Source organism: Nyctereutes procyonoides, unplaced genomic scaffold (assembly GCF_905146905.1).
Source record: "Nyctereutes procyonoides isolate TBG_1078 unplaced genomic scaffold, NYPRO_anot_genome, whole genome shotgun sequence".
In the NCBI taxonomy this organism is placed as follows: domain Eukaryota; kingdom Metazoa; phylum Chordata; class Mammalia; order Carnivora; family Canidae; genus Nyctereutes; species Nyctereutes procyonoides.
Window position 1 is genome coordinate 107,305,559 of NW_026575125.1, and position 25,164 is coordinate 107,330,722.

General features: G+C 42.4%; 1 protein-coding gene across 1 annotated transcript in view; it reads left to right on the forward strand.

The window, feature by feature from the left end:
- Positions 1-23,287, forward strand: part of F9 (coagulation factor IX) — a 31,759-nt gene extending 8,472 nt beyond the window's left edge. Inside the window, exons 4-8 of the mRNA XM_055337468.1 lie at positions 1,893-2,006; positions 8,778-8,906; positions 11,156-11,352; positions 20,675-20,789; positions 21,417-23,287. Coding sequence (XP_055193443.1) covers positions 1,893-2,006; positions 8,778-8,906; positions 11,156-11,352; positions 20,675-20,789; positions 21,417-21,964 — 1,103 coding nt within the window. The 3' untranslated portion in view covers positions 21,965-23,287. The remainder of the gene's footprint in view (positions 1-1,892; positions 2,007-8,777; positions 8,907-11,155; positions 11,353-20,674; positions 20,790-21,416) is intronic.
- The last annotated feature ends 1,877 nt before the right edge of the window (positions 23,288-25,164 follow it).

The following is a 25,164-nucleotide window of genomic DNA, read 5'->3' on the forward strand; positions in this document are numbered from 1 at the left end:
CTTTGACCCCCTACTGTCTGTAGCTTTGCCTGAGCCCAAAGTACACACAGACAAGCACCCAAAGGAGGGCTATATGCAGCTAAAAGGATACTCATTTTAAAGATATGTCTCAGCAAATGAGTTGCTATGTAGCTGGCTGCAAGCCCAGACCCTTTCAGTGAAACATCCTAAATAATTCAGAAATGTTGGTCTATAATATAAAGTGCAAATGTGGCTCGTTTTTTAGACCAGTTTGAACATCAATAATAATAAACCAGAGATAACGTATTTTGTTTTCACAGAATTGGAACAAATTGAACTATCTGTGCAAAAGCACACTGGATCAAGGGGCAGAGGGGACAAGGTCTAATCTTTCCAGCAAGCAGATTTTCCAGAGAGGGACTATTTCTGAGAAAGGGATGTGAGCCCTTAGTCAATGGGACCGGGACGCGTACTGCTGACCAAGAGTATGACAGACGAGCTAATCCTCTCTGTAGGGCAGCCACATCGACACACTAGATGGCACGGAGTTTTGCTCTGAAGTAGGACTAATAATTAGAAATTCCTATTTCCTCATCCCCTTCTTCCTTTTTCGTTCATTCTTATGTCATCCTTACCTCTTCCACTTGCTGACCTAGCTCTTATTTTTTCTTCAGGGCTGTTACTCTTAGCTCAAAGTGTGTACCAGTCTCCCTTCTGGTTCTATTCATCCCTTTCTCCTGAAGCTTCCTTAGAAGTATGGATTGAGCCAGAGCTTTCAGAAACCAGACTTAAAGTTTCCCTTCTCATCCTGACCCTTCCCCGCTTGCCTATTCCTTTGTCCTGTTTTCTTATCAGTGTCTTCAAAGGCTCTCAAGAGCGCTGTAAATGTACAAACTTCAGGAAAGGTAGAAAGGAAACACAGCCAATCTATATATAAATAAAGCGTATCTTCAGAACCTTCTCATTTTTTCTTCTTTGTGGTAAAGGCTGTTTCTCACCCGAAACTAACATAACACTGTATGTCAACTAACTGGAATTAATTTTAAAGAACTAAAAAAAATGTTTTTAAATAAAACTTAAAAAAATCTCTTAAATAAAAGTTGTTTCTCACTTTACCTACACCATTTGGGACCTAACTCATAGACAGCAGACTATCTTCAAGCAGTGAGAGAAACTTTGGCATCTCTTCTATTGTTCTGAACCATTGCTACATACTATACTTCATAGAGTTAAATGATACCAGAAAGAAGTAGATGCATTTGCTACAAGTTTAAACTGCCAGTTCCTTGAGTGGAAGTACCATATGCTATCCAGCTCCGCATGCTCTGCAAGACCTGCCATAACAGGCTCTGGTAGGACATAGTGATAATCATCGTTGGAGTCATGTGATTTGATTCAGAACTAACCTGTCGTCGTTCTAGAAGAAAGGAATGAAAACCCTTCTCCCCCTGTGCTCATATAGTACATTTCTAACCTCTGACATTCTTCTCGGTCTTCCTCTTCCCTTGGGTTGCATGAACTACATGCATGCCTTCCTCAGAGCAATTTCCTAGGATGGCAGCCTAAGAACCTCTGTTTGGGTTGCTCTTAGAAACTCTGGAAGAGGGATCCCTGGGTGGCTCAGAGGTTTAGTGCCTGCCTTCGGCCCAGGGCATGGTCCTGGAGGCCTGGGATCGAGTCCCACATGGGGCTCCCTGTGTGGAGCCTACTTCTCCCTCTGCCTATGTCTCTGCGCGCCCCCCCTCTGCATCTCTCATGAATAAATAAATAAAATCTTAAAAAAAGAAGAAACTCTGGAAGACAGGGGCATCCCATAATCAACAGCGTCAGCAGTTCTGACCCTAAAATCAGGCTCCCCTCCCCAGGAATCTGCACACAGAGGCATTCTAAGCAGTTTATTTGCTAATTCAACTTCTTAACCTATTTCAAAGATGGAGATCAATGTGAATCCAATCCATGTTTAAATGACGGTGTATGCAAGGATGACATTAATTCCTATGAATGTTGGTGTCGAGCTGGATTTGAAGGAAAGAACTGTGAATTAGGTAAGTGGCCATTTTTTGATTACTCATGGTTCCATGTTTCCCTGTGAAACTGGATTACACTGGAAAATGCAGTATTTATATATCATAATTTTCTCTTAAAAACATTCTTATTGTGGTAAGGAACACTTAATGGAAGATCTATGCTCTTAACAAATTTGGAAGTGTACAATATAGTATTGGTCACTCTAGGCACTGTGTTATACAGCACATCTCTAGAACTCCTTCATCTTGCATAACTGAACCGATATACCCACTAAACGGCAGCTCCCCCTTTCCCCTTCCCTCAGCCCCTGGCAAGCACAATTATATTCTCTGTTTCTATGTGTCTGCCTATTGCAGACACTGCCTCAAATAAGTAGAATCATGCAGGATTTGTCCTTCTATGACTGACTCATCACTTAGCATCATGTCCTCCAGGTTCATCTGTGTTGTTGCATATGACAGGATTTCCTTTTTTAAAAGGCTGAATAATATCCCATCGTATAAAGCACATACTTTCAAAGCTTATAAACATTAATCTGGTCTGTGGTCATAGTTTCTGGGATGAGTTCAAAAAACTACAGTAGGAGCAATAATATTTGGTTGCTAATATCAGTTGGTAATGATGCTCCCCTCACTTATTGATCCTCAATACAACCATATGTGGTCAGTACCATTATTATCCTCATCCTATTCAGATGAGGAAACTGTAGCTCAGACAGGCCAGAAGCACAGAGGCAATAAATGATGGAGTCAGAACTTGAACTTCAGCTTGACCAAAGCCCACACTTCTCCATTCACAAAATGCAAAGAAAATCGAACCCATACAATTGTCTGAACTCATGACTAAATCGTTATCAACATAGGCAGTGGAAGTCAATGAAATACAGAACTGAGATATGAGGAGGCCAGTTCTCCATAAAACAGGCACTTCTCTGCACATACTAACCACTTCTCATGTTAAATTTGTTGACAAAATGCAGAGCTCACTCCTGAATTTGACTTATATGGATTACATTGAAAGAGTTACACAGTAAATCTAGGAGCACTGTACATCTTTTCTCTCATAGCCTAGAATATTTTCCCCCCTGGGATTTTTGGCAATTGGAGCAGTAAATCCTAAGTCCTTCTCCTACTTGCTTATTATCTCTGGATGCAAGATTACTGGTATTATGTTTGTGAAAGGCACACCATGCTAATGACAGATTCTCTCTCCTCTCTGAAATTCCAAAAGAATGGAGATGCAATCCTAGGGAAAGAATTCAACAGCACAGGCTACCTGACTAAGGGCAAAGAGTAGAAAATTAGCAGGACTCTATTAATACTAGCAATTCATCTGACATACAGATGAAAAAGGCATAAAACAAAATGAAACTCAGCGGCTGTACTTGTCCTATAGAGAAAGGAAGAAAAGTCACCCGTAATGTTCAGAAATCTTTTTGGTACTAAAGAGAGCTCCACTGATCATCTTCCTTTGAGATCCAAAAGATAAAAAAGAATAGAATATAAGAAAAGGAAAAGCAGCAGGGCAAAAACATTTAAAAAGAAAGAAAAGAGTGGATGCAGGTGGATGAACTGGTACCCCTGGCTTGAATTCCCATTCCCTTAGATTTCCCAGCATGGGGGCAAACCAATGCCTGGGTTACCTTTCCTGTGGGTGTGGTAATTCGCTGAAGATCTCTGCAGTGCTACTTTCATCTGAAAGGTTCTAATTTCAAATTTAGACTTACGTAGATAAATCTGATCCTGCTATTATGGAAACCTACAGAAATCTTTGGAGTAGTTATTATCAGCTTAACTAATATAACCATTGGAGCTGAGGGAATGAATAACTCAATTAATCTCAGTTAAAAACGTAGGCCACATTGTAGAATTGAAAATAGCATTTAGTGAGCCTGCCCGGCTCAGTCAGCAGAGTATACAACTCTGGATCTCAGGGTTGTGAGTTCAAGCCCCCTTTTGGGCATAGAGCTTACTTTAAAAAAATAAAGTAAAATTAGGAGCAATTAAAAAAAAATAGTGTTTAGCATTAAATATTCCTAAATGTCTTTAGTTTAAAATAAAGACACTTTAATGAAGGAGAATTACCCTGAGGAAGGTAAATACAAACACAAAACCTCTGTAAGAGGTTTTGCTACTCGCTTGAAGCTATGGGCCACACAGCAGAAGTGGTAAGTCTACAGCTGCCACCACCTCAGGCCTCAGATTCCCACATTTTGGTTTGGTAAGGAGCTCTGCAGTTGAACTGCATCTACCACCACATCTGGCCTCTAGGAAACATTCATCTCCCCCAGCCTCCCTGATCAAAGTCTAGAAACATCCTCTTGGTGCAGGTCAGAGACAAAGCGGGAATTCTCTCAAAATTCTTTTTATCTCAGACACTAGAGGAAAGCAAAAGCATATACAAACTCCCACTTAAGCTGTTGCTTCAAATTGATCTACAGATTGACCTCAAAGGCTACTAGATAGCAGTTTATAGAACACTGAAGCCCCAAGCTTCTTGCCTCACCTTTGTCTTGGGGGAAAAGCAGGGAGATTTCCAGTGTTAAGATCTTGTTATTTGCCTTTTCCCTTGCTCATCAGGCTCTTCTCCAGGGCATGCTTTCTAGTTAAAAGAATAACAACTAATTGGCTATTGTGTCCCTTTGGTTAGAATAACGACCACTGTATGTCCCCATTTACACATCACATCTGAGGCCTTTCCAGACATATCAAGATCTGTAAGGACTTGGGTCATTCTGTCACCTCTAAAGAGTACAAGAGGCATCTACCCACAGTAAAATAGGATGGAGAGGGAAAAAAAATCACAAGTACATAAGCACTTTTTCCGCTTTGGTAACACTCCGTAAACACCACACTCCTATTGACTGAATATTTCTGTGGACTGGAGAAAAGAAAATATCTTGAGTTTAGTTGAATACCAGCATATTCTATGGTAAGCTTGTTAAATAGAACATCTCTTGTCCAAGCTTTGGTTTTCACATCACTGAATACAGGAGGGAAGATGAAGAAGGCAGAGTAAAATAAACAGAACAGGATAACTTTGGTAGTAGGCATGAGTGGAATTACAAAGAAGTGTCTGGGCTAACATAAAGGGAAAAGAACAGATGCTTTGAGAGGCTTAACAGATATTCTAGGCACAGAGACTGGCCCCAGGACCAAGGAGAACCCATACCCAACACAGTGCCTGACATCTAACTGCTCAATAAAGCATGAGTCCCATAGTGACTGTTCCTTAGATCCTAGACTAAGGACCTCTCCACTGGAATTCCCTGTGCTATTATTTTATTTCCAGAATCCTGAGTCCTTTATCTGAGAGCAAAAGACTGCCAATTTGGACAGCAATATTTCCCACTGCACACACAACCCAAGCCATAAAGAAAAGTGACAAATGAGGAAAATGGTGGACAGGTCTATTTCCTTTAGCCAAAGACACAGAATCAGAATTGGGAAAGCCACACTGAGTTTATTCATTCCCATTGTGCATGCCCTGAACCAAACCAAGCTGTACCTACCACCTACCTCTGTTAACTTACCACAATCTCATATTGACTGAACACTCTCTACAGGTGGTATTTGATTTGGCTGAACACTTCAGTATTGCTTTGTAACAACAAAATGATAACCAATAACATGAAAAGAGCCAGGGATGTTATCACCATGAGTAAGGAGAAAGGTCTTTTAAAAAATAAATACAAAGGACCAAGTGCCATCTTTTTGGCTCATGCACTTAGAGGATTACTGGAAGCAAAGGTTAAAGCTCAGGCTGGTTCCTTTGCCTACCTGGCAACAGTTGATTTGCCTCCCCTCAATTCCTAAAGTGTCAGTAAGGAACATGAGCAAATTATTACATTAACCTACACTAGCCTATATAAAATAGAATTAGAAAATTTAGATCTGACACTCAAGAATCTATAATATACTCCAAAACCATATAGTCACTCTGTTAGCCTGGATCCCCTCCCCCCTACACACACACACACACACACACACACACACACACACGAGTCTGTGACTCGAGCTCATTTAGTAGGGTGTGTAAACCTAGGGAGCAAGAGTAAGGGACAAGAGAGTGAGACAGAGGGGAAAGGAGAACTCATAGAAAGAGTCCTCTCTCCTCATCTGCAACTGATTGCTAGGTCTCCTGGGACTGTTTTCCAAGGAGCCATAGGAATTGGCCTCGGACTGTCCATCTGCAAGGGGAGAAGGGTGAAAGAATTTGCCCATCAGTATCTGTCTCCCAGTGGTTGAAAGTTTAGCCAAGGGGCTGTTAACTCCCCCCACATCTCCAGGTTGTACTCACTGGGGCACCCAGAGGGGTGATACCGCATCCCATGCCTCAGCAGCATCAACAGGGAAGTGCCACATAGTGGGTGGGCTCATAGTGCAGATAGGAGCCAAGGCAATCTAAGGTTGCACCTGTATGAGGTCAGGAGAAGTCGATGCAGAGCTGATGGCCACAGTGCTGGCACAGACACTCCATGAGGCTGAGAGAAACTAAGGTGGCACGTAGGAGGTGTCTAATAGAGTCACTCATTTTCAAACTTTCCATGTTCTCATTATACCAACAAGTGAGCATTTCTGTTGTTGAACAGGTAGGTAAGAGGTAAGGTATCTCCTATTCATAGTGTTCCTGTGCTGCTCTAGAGACAGAAATAGGTCCAAGGGCAGAGCCTATTTGTCTTAACTCAACAGGTCTCAGCTGGCCAGCCCTGAACCATGCTACTTCCTGTTATTGAGACTGCATAGGAGAAACAAAGGGAAAGCACAGTAATCAAAAAAATACAAAATAAGATGGCAGGAATAAGCCAAATATATCAGAAATCAGAATTAGTGTAAATTGAGATTAATGGCAATTTTCAGTCTGGAGTTAAAAATTGAATTGTAGGGATACCTGGGTGGCTCAGTGGTTAAGTGTCTGCCTTTGGCTCAGGGTGTGATCCTGGAGTTCCAGGATCGAGTCCTGCATCGGGCTCCCTGCATGGAGCCTGCTTCTCCCTCTGCCTCTGCCTCTCTCTGTGTCTCTCATGAATAAATAAATAAAATCTTTTTCAAAAAATCAAATTGTATGCTGTTCACAAAAGAGATACCTAAAATAAAATTACACCAGGAGGCTAAAATAAAGGTATATAAAAAGATTTTCAGGTAAAAGGTAACAAAAAGAAACTGGTGAAGCAATCTTAATATCAGACAAAGTAGAATCCAAGACAAAAAGCATTACAAAGAGACAAAGAACAACACTTCATATTAATAAGGGAGATTATATAGGAAAGTACAGAAAATGTGAGCCACTAATGCTCATCATTGCCCACACATAATGTCTTTGGCATTTAGCAACCTTAAAGGACCTGATTTCATTCTCTTGTGTTGATATATACCCATATCAGCCAGCTTCAAGTGTGTTTAGATAAACTGGATTATATTAAAATTATGAATTTTGGTGGGGCACCTGAGTGGCTCAATCCATTAAGCGTCTGACTCTTGATTTCAGTTCAGGTCATGATCTCGGGGTCATGAGATCAAAACCTGCATCAGGCTCCACACTCAGCGGGGAGTCTGCTTGAGATTCTTTCTCTCCCTGTCCCTCTGCACACCCTCCCGCCACTTGCTCACTCTCTCTAAAATGAATCTTTAAAAAAAAAAAAAGCTATGGACTTCTATTCAGCAAAATATACTATTTTAGGACAAAAAGGCAAGTCAGAGTGGGAGAAGAAACCTGCAATACATATGTCCAAGAACTGGAACTCTCACACATCAATGGTGGGAATTTAAATATGTACAATTATTTCAGAAAACTGCTTGGCAATATCTACTAAACCTGAACATATGATCCATAATTGCACTCATAAGCACATACCCAGTATTCATGCATATGCTACCAAAAGATACGTATTAAGAATGTTCATTAGAGCATTATATCTAAGAGCCAAAAACTGGAAACTCAACTATTCATCAGCAGTAAAATGCATACAGACAGTAATAGTCGCACAATGGAACACGACACAGCATGCAAATGAACCACTGTTGTTTACAAATAACACGGATGAATCTCACAAAGGGTTAAATGAAAGACACAGAGGAGTGTGAGCTGCTATTTATATAAAGTTCAACGACAGGCAAAATTCACTCTCAGGATTTGGTAATGGATGGCAAGTTTGGAACGGAGGGCTAGTGTGTAGTGGTGGAGGGGGCATCGGGGGAGCTTCCGAGATGTGGATAATGACCTATGCATTGATCCACTTAGTGTTTAAACAGGTGCACACACTTTGTGAAAATTCACCCTGAAGCTTTGGGGACTTCTCTGAATATATCCTATCCTCTCATAAACAGTGTCTTAAAATTGCAGTCCAAGATTTAGTGAAAGTAGAAGACCCAAACCTTCAGTTTATGCCAAACCAAATATATTACTGCCAGTTTTATACCTTATTAAGATTTTTTAAAAGATTTTATTTATTCATGAGAGACAGAGAGAGAGAGAAAGAGAGAGAGAGAGAGAGGCAGAGACACAGGCAGTGGGAGGAGCAGACTCCATGCAGGGAGCCCGACGTGGGACTCGATCCCGGGTCTCCAGGATCACGCCCTGGGCTGAAGGCAGGCACTAAACCACTGAGCCATCCAGGGATTCCCCCCAAGAATTTTATCTTTCTTTCTACTCTCAGCTCAAGGCTCCCAAGCCTCTTTCCATGAATGCCCCCTGCTTACACTTGACCTATACATGAGTCACTGGTTTCATGTACTCTTGAGAAATGCGTGTGAAATGATGCTGTTACTGTTGATTTTGCTTTCTTTCAGATGTAACATGCAACATTAAGAATGGCAGATGCAAGCAGTTTTGTAAATTGGGCCCCGATAACAAGGTGGTTTGTTCCTGTACTACGGGATACCAACTTGCGGAAGACCAAAGGTCCTGTGAACCAGCAGGTCAGAATCTAATAAAGTTTTTTTAACACTCTCCAAATCTATATTTGAACCTTCAGTATTTTAACTAGTCCACATACTTTCATAAACCCTGTTTGTTTCTACTTCCTTTTAAAATCATAGAACAGATTAGTAGCTTGAATTGGACAATTTTTCAAATTGCATCATTATTTTATTTATTTATTTACTTATTTACTTATTTACTTATTTATTTTGAATCATCATTTTAAATGGAAGTTCTGTAATTGTTCTCAGTCTGAATTCTTTTCCGTGTACTTTTTTTTTCTTTTAGATCATAAAGCAATCAATTTATGAGACCTCTGTATGTTTGTAATTCATCAAGTCAAATTACTGTAGTAGTCCCAGACCATAAAAGACACATAAATGATTGACTGATAGGCTTCTAGTACAAGGAATGGCAAATGTTAAGCATGATTGTGTCAGGGTGTGACTGGCTTACCCTGACAAGGTTATTTCCTATCCTTGGGTCTCGGGCTGAGTTTACACACTTGGCATCAGAACAGTTCCGACAATCATCTGTTTCAAGTTGTGCCAGGCTGACCAACACAGTCCATACAGCAGTGGACAAAACAATGTTTCCCAGTCATGTCAACCAGGCTACCGTGTTGACAGCTGACTAGTATATTCAGAACATCTCCACTCCATGCTCCTATTGCTCTTCTCTGAAATGAAGCAATAGAAACTTTGATTAAAAAAAATTTTTTTAAAGTAGTCTCCGCAGGATCAATTATATTTGATAAATGAGGGGCCTTTTTGAAGCAAACTAGATATAATTTCTTTTGCATTTTCAAAGCCTGATATTAAATTGGTACATTAAATCATGCACCATTCCTCTGTAACTGGGTTCGATACCTATCTCACCAAAGCACCCGGCAGAGGAAATTAAAGAAAGGACAGAAGCCAAGAGTGTACATGCTATTTCAACTAAAATGAAGAGACTCTAATGCTTCAGGGACCTAGCCACCCATCCTTCTGCCTAGTTCTTCACATACACTGCTTCACAGCTTGCCCAGCTCCGGAGAAAAAGATCTATATGTTTTAACCTTCAAAATCTAACTTCCAGTGTAGACAGATGGCATAGTAGCTAAACCCTTATGAGCCCTTCTATGTTAGATAGGAAAAAAAAAAAGAATTGAGAACCACCTCGAACTATTAAGTGTTATATTTGAATATAGCTTTATCTTTAGCAGAGTAAGTAGGCCAAACCTAAAATAAACTTTCTTGCCTTTCAATAGTAATGGTCCCTTTTCTCCAGCCATTGTTGATGATGTATATTTATACATAAGTATTTTGAACTAATTTCCTGTTTTCCCAACCACATGCTGTCTTCATGATACTTTGCTGCAGCTGGTTGCTATAGAAATGTCTGTTATAAGGAATGTGGCTAGAAGGAAAGGGAGAAATGAAAATGAAATGTGAGGTGACTTTGCTTGACTACAAATTTCCATTCTGGTTGTCCCCAATGTATCAGTAGACAATTTCTTGTCTTTAGGAAATAAACTGACCCAAGGTTAAAAAGGTGGCCAGTTCCCATGTGGATGTGGCTATGATAATCATATTAGGAATTTCTTTGGTTAAAGGTTTTTTTTTAAGTTTAGTAATCCCTACACCCAAAATGGGGCTCAAACTCATGACCCCCACATCAAGAGCCACATGCTCTTCCAACTGAGCCAGCCAGGCACCCCAACAATTTATCCAGTTAATACTTAACCAAATGAAATAATTAAATCATGATTTCTTCCTAGCATATCCTTAAACCCACCTTGGAGTCTTGAAAGCATTCTAATCTACAAAAGAAAGCCTGGCTCACAATGAACCACAGAAGTCCCATTTACCTAGTTCTAAAGTTAAAGTTATAGGGCAACAGTCATCAGAATACCATTTAAGGACAGTACTTGGGAGTTAGACTTTTTAGTAAAGAAACAAAACAAAGTCATTAGACTTTATAAAACTCTTACAAAATTTGATTCTGGAACACCTATTCTATTTCCGTGAAGATGATGGATTCCTGAGCCAAATGTTCTTTTCATGAAGGGTTTGAAAACTTTCCACGAAAATAATGCAATTAACCTTTTAGTTTGAGACCATATTCATTGATTAGATTTTAAAAATATTGATGGGCCTGCTTCTCAGAAGTGACAAGGATAGGCCTCATTCTCGCTTTCTGTAATACACGTTCTGCTTGCCAATGAAAAATATCAGAATACTAATTTTTTTCCCCATCTTTCTAGTGCCGTTTCCATGTGGAAGAGTTTCTGTCCCTCACATTTCTATGACACGCACCCGTGCTGAAACTCTTTTTTCCAATATGGACTATGAAAATTCAACTGAAGTGGAAAAAGTTTTGGATAACATCACCCAACCGCTTAACGACTTCACTCGAGTTGTTGGTGGAAAAGATGCCAAACCAGGTCAATTCCCTTGGCAGGTACTCTATATTAATGGTGTGTCAAAACTGGAGCCCAGAGGGCAAGGGACAGGCCAGGTGGGGGCTGAGGCTAGGGCACCAGACAAACCTATTGGGGTGAGGGAAGTGTTTAGGCAAGTTTGAGCACTAGGCAATATGAAGAAGCCCTCAGTGGTGGAGAGCGAGTGAACCAGAAGTCTGGGGACAGCTACCATACAAGGTCAAGGAGAGTCTGACACCAAGGAAAGCATAGCAGGATTCCAGACATGCAATTGGGAAGTCTAGAAGTGAGGTCACAGATACTGGGGTTCAGGGTACTACTTCAGCTTGTGGGAAAACTGGTGAGAGAAAATCTCCAGGTCCAGAGAAACTGGATTATTTTGAAGGGATTTTTAAAAGGACTCACATAGGAGTAAAACAAGAACTGGGTTACTGGAACTAGGATCTGAAATAGGGGCTTGACCCAAGGCTCAAAGTGTGCTAGCATCAGAATCACCTGAAAACTTGTTAGCAATGCAAATTTTCCTGCCATACCCCAGATCTACAGAAGCCCAATCTCTGGGGGGATGGCAACTTGTGTGCTAGTTAACAAGCCCTTCCGGTGATGCACACTACAATTTGAAACCAAAGGAACCAAACCATAAACTCATGGTACCTAGTCCCACATTTCTCCAGGTGTGATCTGCAAACAACCCACATGAGAATCAACTGTGCACATGTCTGAGGCAACAACCAAGAGCTAGATCTGTAGCAAAATTTGTAATTGACCTACAGCTAACGTTTAAGTGATTCCATCTGAGAGAAGAAGTGGGGCCCAGAGGCAAGGAGCCAGGCTGGTCCTTATATAAAGTGGTGCCATCCAATAACGTAACTACCAACCACATGTAGCTATTTAAATCTAAATAACTACCCTTAAGTAAAATTAAAAATGTATCTCAGTCACACCTGCCACATTTCAAGTGCACAAAAGCCACATATGGCTGGTGGCTATGGTACTAGACAGTACAGATACGGAACATTTCCGTCATTGCAGAAAGTTCTACTGGACAGTGCTTATAATAGTTTAGTCTAACTAAAAACTCCCTAGTAGCCACAGTCATATATTTTGTGACTATTTCAGGATGCTTCACTCCAAAATATTTTCTCTACTGAGGTCTGAACTTTTGCCACCAGGAACCAGTAGCTTCGAAGATTTTTTAATCATCCAACCAGTAACAATTTAAGGCAGGATCAGGTAAATGTCCCAGGTTTAACACCACTGGAATTCTCTGACACTATGTATCTACTCAGGATTCTTGAGAATGCCTGACATTTTCCAATATAATGGATAAGATACTGAACATGTACCTGGGGTAGGGCTTGGCACAGACATGGTAGAGAATGGTACTGAAGGGGGATAGACCATCACAACCAAGACTTTCCTTTCCATTCTCTTACCTTAGCTCTGCTTTTAGGAATATTTGTCAGACTTGATCTTACAGCCAATAAAATACACTGTTTCTTTATACCTCCTCTATCTTCTATTTAGGGATCCTACCAGCGCTGCTTCCTTCACTGACATCTTTATTCTCTCTCATGACTCTTCACAAGACTGACCTTCTCCACTGACCTTTCCTTGAACAATTGCTGCTGGATACAGCCACTCTAATTATGCTTTCGTTCTATTTAACATCCATGTATCTAATTCTATCAGATTTTACTATTTGTGTTCTTGCGCACTCTCATTCATTATGTATCCAACTTCCATGGATAGGTGGTTGGAAAAGATCCTACTTTATAATAATTATCTTCCTTGTGGCTGTGGGACATAAAGTAGTCCCCAGAGTGGAGGATCCACTAACCCAGGGGTGTTTTATTAGCCAAAAGATGACTCCTCTTAAAAAAAAAAGCCCCAGGATTAAAAAAAATATATCCCAGGATGCACACATTGCGGGCTTAGCATTGTCCCCTTGTCAACCCAGAAACGAAATTGGCAAAAATACTTCAATAAGAGCTAAAAAGCGACGAGGGTAATAAAGTCTCAATTGAGTCACATAATCTTTCCATTCTCCACCCACCTCCGTTAAGCCAGATGCTTGCCAATTTTTTAACAACACAAATCTTTCCTAATAGGAATTTCAGTTACTCTAGCAAGCTATTTTTTTTTATTTTAAGCAGAAGAGACCATTAGATGATGGTTGCAGTTTTAGCAGTAAGGAAGAGGATAAAAATGATACACATCATTCCAAATCCTTTCATGTCCCCCTCATTGCACACTTATATAGTCGTATACCTATTGACTCTTTCCCATCAAGCCTAGTTAAGATCATCTAGAATGTTCAAGACCACTCATGCACATGTTCACTCCCTATTTCATCCACATGAAGTAGGATTACTGACTGTAGAGGCACAAAGCACTAAGTTTTAGTCTTTCCCAAAGGTGAAGAGCTGAACTACTTTCTAGTGTACTTGAGAAAGACCCTGTCATACTTCTGCACTATTTCCTTCCCGCCCAAGAGCTGTCTCTCCACACCCACCTCTACCCACTTTCTCACAAAAGGTTACTGGTTTTCAAAACCAGGAGATAAACTGAGTCTACAAAAGTCACTTTCAAAGATGAAACAGGAAATGAAACAAGCCAGAATCTGTCATTTGTGGATGAGCCAGCTCCACATCCCAGCTAATCTGCAAGGTTTGATACTTGACTTGATTTATACTGGATTTGATTGCAGGCAAGGCATCAAGAGAAAGCAAGCAACAGCTGGGGGTTCCATGGCCACAACAGTAGATCTATGGCTCAGAAATATGGAACAGTTTAGGAATATCATCCAGATAGGATTCCAAATTTCCATGCTTCCCATAAGGGTGGGGGGCAGGAGATAAAGCAACCACCTGCGTGAACAAATCGCAGGAAGAACAAAGGGAGGTCACTTTCATCAGGAGTAATGAATGGCATCAAGCTGGAAAGGTTTAGGGCGCTAAGGAAAAGGTCTAAGTCAGCTGTTTGCGAGAGCCAAGGGGCCACAGGGGAAGGGACAAGGCGACTTTCGCTTTGAGGGCTTATGGGTCAAAGTTGCAGGCAGGCAGATCCTGGCCCCGGGTTACAAAGCCACAGTGACTGTGGGGGGCTGGGCAGCTTTGGGAGGAAACTTTGAACAAATGTTTGGTGAACTGTTAACTTGAAGAGCTGGGGACAGCACAGGCCTGATAAACCCGTGGGGAGAGCGTCCACGGCCTTGGTTCCTCTGGTGGGAGATTAGAGCAGGCCAGAGGACCACTGCCCCCCGACCCAGGTTTGAGACCCTAAGGAGTGAGGTTCGCCTTCCCCGAGCTCAAGGGTGGCCATGGCCACGTTCAAGCCTTACCTTATTCGAGGACTTTCAGCTTGCGGGCTGGAGGTGAAGCCACACTGGGCCTACCCCTCCCCCTCCCATCTCCCCCCACCCCAGGTCAGGCCAGGCCCTGACACATCCCATAACCCCTTGGCCACGTCCCCACGCCCGGACCCCTAAGGCCGCAGGCACGCAGGGCAGGCGGACTCACCTGACCTCTAACCTCCCTGCAGTGGTGGAGGCCTGGTGGAGGCCAGGAGGCCAGTTGCTTTCATTCTCCCTCCAGATGAGGGCGGAGGGCTCAGAGCCCCTGGAGAGTGCAAGGAAGAGGGCTCAGGGACTCTGCAGGGACACTTGAGAATCCCAGAAAGGAAGCCCCAGGGCGAAGTGCACTACATAAGGACACAGGATATTTCCTAGAGTGACCACATCCTTAGAGTGCAAAACTAAAGCCGGACTCCAATTTCATACAACTACGTAGGGAAGCCATGAAAACCTTTGAACCTTAGAGATAAAAGGAAAATCAAAACACCTGTACTACCAGATCACCTTCATCAACAGTTTGAAAGAGAGATTTGAGAAAGCAACACCCCCATCCCGGGCTTTCTAAAGCTTTAATTTGGTTTTGGGCCTTTGCCCTTGACCCTGTCAGCCCACAATTCTGAGCACGCAGAAACTTGCCCCAAGAGGTCTCCCACCTCTTCTGTTTTGGTGTTGGATCTGTCTGGCCTTGAATGTGAAGTATTTTCTGGTCTTTCTATTTTCTGTTTTACCATGGGCCTCAGCTGTGTATTAGCCATAGTTATTCTGCATTTAATAATTTGGAGATCATTCTAACAGATTGAAAAAATGGAATGCAATGGAAGCCAAGTGGTGAAGCTTTCCTTAACCTGTGTATTAGGTTGTATCACATACAATTGCCAATATTCAACTGTTTTAACCAGAAAATTGTCAGAAGAAGTAATCTGTGTATTCCTAATTCTGTTCTTGGCCTAAACAATCTTTATTTTTTTTATTTTATAAATTTATTTTTTATTGGCGTTCAATTTGCCAACATATAGAATAACACCCAGTGCTCATCCTCTCAAGTGCCCACCTCAGTGCCCGCCACCCAGTCACCCCCACCCCCACCCACCTCCCCTTCCACCACCCCTAGTTTGTTTCCCAGAGTTAAGAGTGTCTCATGTTCTGTCTCCCTTTCTGATATTTCCCACTCATTTTTTCTCCTTTCCCCTTCATTCCCTTTCACTATTTTTTATATTCCCCAAATGAATGAGACCATATAATCCTAAACAATCTTTAAAACATCTCAACATTTTCCCCAGTCTCAGCTTTTCTCAGCTTTGGTCTGAAGCTATCAGTAAACATACCTGAACTTTTGACCTGTACAGCTACCCCCACACACCCAATCCTTTCCATTGATTAGGACACACCCCTATGGAAAACAGCAGGCAGTTACCATATGTATGAATCAGAACTTTTTCTTTCTTTCTTTTTTTTTTGTAAAGGGGGAAGGATTGGGAGAAAGATTTTATATGAAGGGCCTAAGACTATAGACATGTCCTTACTTGAAAAAAGTAACCCTCAAATGATAAAGTTTCAATTAAGAGAAATAAAAACATGACATATGTACTCTCACTTGGCCCCACACAGCTATTTTGGACAGAACATTTAGATTATTATTCTCTAGGATGGTTTGATGAAATCTCTTTAATGAATAGTCTAGTTAACCATTAAAAATCGAAAATGAAAAAAAAAGAAAGAAAGAAAGAAGATGAGCATCTCTTCTGTGCCCAGAAAAATGAAATCGGGCCAATGGCTGGGTGAATCACACCTGTGGACATAACAAGCTGTATATCATGCAGAAACAGTTTTGCTTTTTTTTTTTTAATTTTCTTTTTTAAAGATTTCATTTATTTATTCTTGAGAAACACAGAGAGAGAGGGGCAGAGACACAGGCAGAGGGAGAAGCAGGCCATATTCAGGGAGCCTGATGTGGGACTCAATCCCAGGTCTCCAGGATCACGCCCTGGACTGAAGGCAGCACTAAACCGCTGAGCCAACCGGGGCTGCCCAGTTTTGCTTTTTACATGAGAGAGAACTAGTATGCAAACAGGAAAAAAATTTTTTTTTTTTTACTGTAAAATTGGAGGTGACTACGTAAAGAGAATAAGAGTTTATTGAAATCACAGGGGAAGGCCAAATTCAAGTTAAAGGTTAGGAAGAGAACCAACAGGGCAACAGCTACTACTCTGGGCTGGCATTATCAATGAGCACCATCAGAAGAGCTATGTGAATGTGTATTTTGTAGATGGATGTGGGTGTGTTTGCTGTGCATCTGTGTATGTGTCTGAAAGAGAGAAAGCAGGCTCCTATTAGGATAGACAAACATGAAAAGGGTTGACAGATCAGAACTTGGATGCCTTGCTCAGAACATATGCTTTCCCATTTTTCCCTTCATTTTCCAAAGTGATGTCTTACAAGAGCTTGTCCTCGGCCAAGCTGACAGCTCATCCCCAAATAGCTCATATTTAGATAGCTGTGATCCTGTGGTAGCCAAGCAAACATTCCAAAATCTAGTCATTTGTAATATCTTTAAATGCAAATATATGTTAGGGCTTTTTCTTGGCAAAGATGTTTGCTAAAATTTCTAATACCAATCAGGGATTGGCGGGGGGCGGGGGGGGAATGCTCTCAGGCTTAAAAAAACACAATCATATTTCTCAGCCATCCACCAGAAAGGAGTAGAAGCTCCAGGCAGCAAGTCTTTGGCAGGAGTCAGACTAGCTACATCATAGTCTCTGTGCCCAGGGGCTATGGATATCATTCAGTCTGGCCTAACCAACCCATTAAGCTGAGAGATGTCCAGGCACCTCTATTACAGAAGAAAAGCACCGTTCTCTCATTGCATGTGAGTTTGTAACTCCAGTTACCCGAATGGATGCTTTCAGATGTGACCATCAGGACCCATATAGGACAGCGCTACCCAAACTTACTGAGTGATTAAAAATCACTTGGGGTCAGGGCCAGCTTCATGAGCTTGTAACCAGCGCACCTGCATGAGGCCTTGTTTTTGGAAGGTTCCCAAATTTGGAGTTTAATGCTTTGTGTTTTGGAACTCAAGTCTGATGAGACAATGGAGCAGCCATACCCTGGAAGCTTGGAACCTCTCCCCTACCTCCTAGGGATGGATTCTTGACTTCCTACTCCCTTGTCCCCTGGTTCCCGGGCTGGGCCTGCCTCTTCCTCCCCATACCTGCCCAGTGACTACTGCCACCCTCAACCCAGGGCACGTAACATACTCCCCTCCTCATCCCCAACAGCTATCACAGGTGCAGGGAGGGCTGAGGTTGGGTGTACACAGTCTATGCCATTTTGGGAGGGGACATGGCCACAGAACATCTCAGAACCAGAAGTTTGTCACAGTTCATTTGGAGAGTGAATGGTGGGGGCAAGCCTCTTGCCCACCTCCGTTTTAAATACTGAGCACATCCTGGTATGGATGTTGTAATCCCTTGGGAATCATGCCTCCACAATTAATTACTGCAGCAGGCCACTGAGAAGGGAAGACTGACTTACCTTCCCCCATGCGGCATGGGGCTGGCTGGTGGGAGAGGGGACCTGGCCTTTGTGCCAGGCTGCCAAATCACAGGGTGCATCTCCTGGGCACTCTCCCAGCAAATATCCCCCATGCCTGAGGAAGCATGACATTAAGTAGTAAAATTTAAAACTCAGTCAGTTAAGCATCTGACTCTTGATCTCAGCTCAAGTCTTGATCTCAGGGTCATGGGTTCAAGCCCCATGTTGGGCTCCACACTGGGCATGGAGCCTACTTAAAAAATATTAAATTAAAAGAACACCCATGGTAGATTGCAAGAGACCACAGAAGAAAGGAAAAAAAATTGTATTGAAGGATTTTCAATGGCATGTTTCTTCCCAGCTTTTGAACAAGGGGTCTCACCTTTTCATTTTGCACTGAACCCCACAAATTATGTAGCCAGCTTTGTGTGGACTGAGCACTTTTAAAATGTAAAGTCACCAAGCCTTGGAAATTCTGAACCAGAATTTCTCAGACTTAATTATGCATAAGGATTTTCTGGAGCTGTTCATTTCCTTTAGTCACACCCACCAAATATTCTATTTAAGTTCGGGCAGGAGTGCCCTCAAATGATTTTACAAGCATCCCAGATGATTCTATTGCAATTAATTGGTCCACCAACCACACTTATGAGCATAGGTTCTCAAGCCAGGCAGACTAAGGTTTGCATCCTAGCTTCACCACTGACCTTAGGGGAGTTCGTGTACCTATCTAAACTTCGGTTTGCTCATCTGTAAATGGATATATTAATATCACCCCACATTATTAAATGTACATAAAACACTTAGCATAATGATTAGTGCATAGTAAGCAATCAATAAATTTCCAAAACCATTAAGAAGACTGTTGAGTCTGGAGGGTGGCTACATGGGTGTTTATTATATTATTATGTGAGATTTCCTACATTTTTACGACTTTTCGAAATAGGCAGCAACTAGAATGAGAGAGAAAGCTGAAGTGTAGAAAAAGGGGAAAAAAAAAGAAAAAGGGGTCAGAGGCTTGCAGTGAGTCGGCCCCAGAGGTCTCCTGGTAGGAGGCCAATGCTTCAGTGTCTAGGACTTAGCAGACATTCAGTAAATTGAATTCAGGACAAGGGTGCCTGGGTGGCTCAGTTGGTTAAATGTCTGCCTTCAGCTCGGATCATGATCTCAGGGTCCTGGGATCAAGCCCAACATCTTGCTCCCTGCTCAATGGGAAACCTGCTTCTCCCTCTACCCCCTGCTTGTGCTCTCTCTCTCTCTCTCTCTCTCTCTCTCTCACTCTCGCTGTCTCTTGTTCTCAAATAAAATCTTTCTAAAAAATTGAATTCAGGACAAAAAGAATCTTCACTAGAACATGCACCTAGGACCTTCTCAAATTCACACTTCAGGGCATTGACCATTCTCTTTCCTTAGTTTAGAAATGGATTTATGTCTGAGACGAGGTGTGCTTTAGTCAAAGGGCAGGAGTTCCTAAGAGCCAGTCGGCTCCTGCGTAGGGTTTACCAAATGTTCAGTGCGCCCTCTGGTGTCCATACTTCTCAACTTTCTTCCTGAAGAGGCAGCCCAGAGCCCTCAGGTACACTAGAAGTGAAAATCTCCAAGCTGATCTAGATAGGTGGTAAAAAATATTCATTGTCCACTCTGCTCATACAATAGATGTACATGGGGGTGACTGGGTTACGGGCACTGAGGGGGGCACTTGATGGGATGAGCACTGGGTGTTATTCTATATGTTGGCAAATTGAACACCAATTAAAAAACAAATTTACATAAAAAAAAACAATAGATGTACAGATGAAAGAATGGATTGGCCTCTTCTTTAAGAATGCCCAGGCTCAGACGCCTCTGTCCACTTTGCCCAAGCCAGCTAAGTGGTCCTCACTGCCCGGAGGCCCGTCAGCACGGCTCTTATGGGGGGCAGTGGTCTCAATTCATAGTTTGAAAAGGGCTTTAAGAAGACCTCAGTGGACAAGCAATACTTTTTCTCTTCCAACTCACCCTGTGGCAAGATTTCCCCACGCAGGGACAGAAGACTCAATAATAACTCTGTATCTAGAGGAGTCAAGTCAGTGCGTTTCGGAATTTACCTGCCATATTCCCATGAAACAATGTGTGCCCTCAGACAATCTGACTCACCTGGAAAAGGAATCCAAGGGCCCCAAATCACCAAAAGAAGCCATTCCCTCCTATCTGCCTCCTCTAGAGCTCCCCCTGGCTATCATTGCCCATCCTCCTCAAAATAGTTACAGAAATGGCTTTTTTGATCACGCTCCAGAAATACTAACTCATGTGCAAAGCTGACACTTTCCAGAAACACTCCGGTCTGCCAGCACCTAGAGTCCAATCCCCACCCCACCTCCCCACACACACCCCTGCCTATCAACAGCACCTGTATTTATTTTGTTCAGGATCAAACACATTATGTAAGAAGTTTCATAATCTTGTTTCCACAGGTCCTTTTGAATGGGAAAGTTGATGCATTCTGCGGAGGTTCCATCATCAATGAAAAATGGGTGGTAACTGCAGCCCACTGTATTGAGCCTGATGTTAAAATTACCGTAGTTGCAGGTAAATAAACCAAAAAAAAGATAGGAATCTGCAGTATTTACTAGGTCTTCTGTATGATTGGCACATCATAGTTTCCTGAGGTCTACTAAGTTGGGCTAATGCTAGAGGAGCCATATTTCCAGAACCTAACTTCTTCCATCCTCCAAGCCCCCTGTAGTTCTGTTGGTGTGCCTATATCAACACTCATCTCATGGGGGTACAATTATGTATGGTGTGTGCATTTCCCCACCAGACTGAGCCTTCCCCAAAGCCATGACCTATCATTCACCTTTGTATCTCTAGTGCCTGGCACAACCTTTGAATGAATGGCCAAATGAATATATTATCTGTGCTCAAAAAAGCGGTCAAAATACTTGATATAAGGAATGTCTAGGGTAATTCATGACAGGTAGATTCATTACCACTTGAACAATGTAAGATTAGCAACAGCATGGGAGACCAAACCAGCTCCATGATGGTCCCAAACGGGTTTTTGGTCTGAAATGTATGCATTGGCCCTCCTTACATTTTACCAAGATTGCGCTTGTGGACACTTGGCTGCCAGTTAATTCAGTGATATCGAAAACCTTGGCAACTACGTTTATGTGTAAGTCTAACTGTGACTGAAGAGAAATTTATTTTCCATAGGTGAGCATAACACCGAGAAGAGGGAACATACGGAGCAGAAGCGAAACGTGATTCGCACTATTCTTCACCACAGCTATAATGCAACTATTAATAAGTACAACCATGACATCGCCCTTCTGGAACTGGATGAGCCCTTAATGCTAAACAGCTATGTAACACCTATTTGCATTGCTGACAGGGAATACTCGAACATCTTCCTCAAATTTGGGTCTGGCTATGTGAGTGGCTGGGGGAGGGTCTTCAACAGAGGGCGATCGGCTCCAATTCTTCAATACCTTAAAGTTCCACTTGTTGACCGAGCCACATGCCTTCGGTCCACAAAGTTCACCATTTATAACAACATGTTCTGTGCTGGCTTCCATGAGGGAGGTAAAGATTCATGCCAGGGCGATAGTGGGGGACCCCATGTCACCGAAGTAGAAGGCATAAGTTTCTTAACTGGGATTATTAGCTGGGGTGAAGAGTGTGCGATGAAAGGGAAGTATGGAATATATACCAAGGTGTCCCGGTATGTCAACTGGATTAAAGAAAAGACGAAGCTCACCTAAAGAAAAATGTATTTCCAAGGTTGACACATTTAGGGTAGAAAATGGACAAGGTCCTTTACTAACTAATCACTTTCTTTTATCTCTTTAGATTTGACTATATACATTCTCTGAATACTGCTTTTTCTCTTTCTGGGGAGAAATCTATCTAGAATTCCTATTTTACTAGACTAAGTAGATTAGAAAATGTAATCACTACGGGAATGTACTGTGATGGGAACTTGTGACCACTCCCACAGGTCTAGCCCTTGGCACCATTGTGAGGTTAGGTTCTTCCTCCTGCCCATCAGGTGTTAAGTTTCTCCACTGGGGCAACTCCCTGATTCTCCCTCCTTGGCAGCATTCCATGTTCCAGACCTTTCTTACCTTTCCCATGGAAATCATCAAAATGTGTTAGATCTACATCCAGGATATTTGGTCTAGTTCATAACAAGTCTAACACCTCACTCGTTAAGGAAGAACACAGGAGCAACTGACAGGTTGCAACTCACCAGAAAACACTATTTCCTTTTCTGTATGCTTATTCCTGCTTCCTTTATCTCTTCTGTTTCCTAATCCTGAAATCAGTGTCTCTCTTTCTCTTTCTCTCTCTCTTTTTCCTACAGAGGATTAAAGGAGGGAAGGGACACATCATGCTGTTTTACTACTGTCCACAGTTATACATGTCTATCAAACCCAGACTTGCTTTCAGTTTGGTCTTTGACTTGCTTTTCGGAGCATAGGGATGAAGCCAAGTGCCTGAAGCACTTGCAGGAAAATTTGTCTGAAAGAGTCATGTTACTGTAATACATGCATCGTGGAAGGAATGACCAACCCATCAGAATAGTTCCAATAAGCATTTGTAATTGTGTTGTGATAGAGGTAACTAAGAAGGGTGACATCAACTCCTGCGTCTCATCCCCCATGTGAAAAAAACTGTGAACTAAAAGAGAACAGCCAGTGTGCAATGTAGAACTAGTAGTCTTCAAGGAAGAATTCATTGGTGGGTCTCCAGTACTGGCTGGAGCTAAGGAAGAAGTTGCCCTCGACCAAAGAACATGAGCACCCTGTCTCCTAAACTAGCATGTCCCCACAGTGGAAAAGGATGTACTGGTGGCTTAAAGGCATGAGTCAGGGATGTCTGGGTGGCTCAGTGGTTAAGCCTTTGGCTCAGGGCATGATCCCAGTGTCCTGGGATTGAGTCCCGCTTCAGGCTTCCTGCAGGGGGCCTGCTTCTCCCTCTGCTTATGTCTCTGCTTCTGTGTGTGTGTGTGTGTGTGTGTGTGTGTGTGTGTGTGTCTCATGAAAAAAATAAATAAAATCTTAAAAAAAAAAAAGGGTATGAGTCATTCCAGTGAGCCATCTCACTCCCCCTTTTCTGGTTTCAGGTTCTCTAGGCAACTTTTTGATTATAATTAGGCCTTCCATATTGAATTTTCTAAAGAGTTGCTGACCAACCTCTGCATGTACTTTAGTGTGTTAGGCTGGCTCCCTTTATGAATTAATAAACTGTTGTTCTGGTTGATACTGTAGCTTTTTGTGAATGTGGCTGATGTGAATCAGTCATCCCGCATGTTGTCATATATGAGACTACTGACAAAATCATGTTTGGGACCACTTTGACCTCACCAAGCTGCTGCCCTCACCTCACCCCCAGCCAGGCATTTACTTTAGCCCTTCAAATATTAAGTACCAATAAATGTCTTTTCAAATTTCTCACTGTTTCTCCTTGAATCACTCACAGAGAAGTATCGCAAACACTACGTTCAGCAGGACACTGAGCATAACGCGTCCAAGTGCAACACGACACATCAGAGTTCTGATGCTCTGCTGTCACCTGGCCTTCCTATGAGGCAGTGTGTCCTGTGCCCGGCAGAAGACAGTGGTCTGGATCCACTGCGACAGAACTGAGTTTAAATAGCCATGGATACGGCCTCGGATAAGTCACTCCACATTTGGGGCTCTAATTTCTCTGTTTGTACAATGAAGGAGTTTGACAGGATGCTCTCCAAAGGGCCAGGTTGACCTGAATAGTCTGTGATTTCATGATCTTTCATTCCTTCACCCAGCAAATATTCAAGGACTGATAACTGTGTGCCAACAGCCAATGTGCTCGTGAAATTTGAATCCACACTTATGTATTTTGTGAGTTAACTAAGATAATGTATATAAATTGCATTGTCTGTGCATGCTACATTACTACCCAGGAGCGGCTCAACAGACGTTAGCTGAATCTGAACCTGTGTTTATTCCGGAGTAGGAATTAGTCTTGTATTATCATGAAGGGAGGCCATAATAAATAACAATAATGAGTGGGATTGAGGTTTCCCGAACAAACAAAAGAAATCAGTTCTGCTATTGTGAGCTAAAGGAGAGAAAGAGGAGACAGGACAATTGTCAGCCTTAGGTTTGAGGAGGATACTGATTCATGCATGAAAACCCGTTACTTCAAATTTGAATGACTAAAGGTCTCCAGCCCCAGCACTCCCATAGTTGGTAAAAGTGAGCCATTGTGGCCTGGTTGCCATGGAGATCACCCCTTACAAAGGCAACAATGGGGGGTGGCTGTACACCTCCTGTGATTGGTCTTCCCTGTGGCAGAGAAAGAAGATCCTGGCCCCATAGAGTTCCGAGCCACACTTCTCCTTTCTCCCATGAGCTCAGAAATGACAATTCAACACGAGCCACCACTACACGTGTGAGACCCTCCAGCCCACCTGAGAGCCAGGGACTTCAGAGCCAGGGCCTTGCAAGACTCTACCTAGGGCATTTGCAGGCGCCATGGAAGAATCATTAGTGCTTTCAAAATCACTGTAGCTACTTAACCTAAATGGGCAGAAACACGCTGCTGCAATATTGGAAGTGACAGCTGAAAATAGAGCTCTTGCTGAGGGAAGAAAAGTGTGTTAATGCAGTGCAGTCACTGTAACTTGCTGCTTAAGTAGCACTGGTTTTGGTTCTTCTGAAGATCAGTTGTTTTGTGATGGTAGGAACAGAGTCCCATCCAATTTGCTCTGTCAAGAGAAAAAGAAAGGGTTTTCTCCCCTACTCTTCTAAACCCTGACAGACCAGCTCACAAAGTCATTTTATTATCATTTCTAAACTTCTGAAGGCTTGCAGTCCAACTGAAGGACGTCAGAGCTGCAAGGGCCCTCAGTCACCGTCAAAATCACTCTGCCCATTTAACAGATGGGGAGATGGAGGCCAAGAGAAGGCCTGGCCCG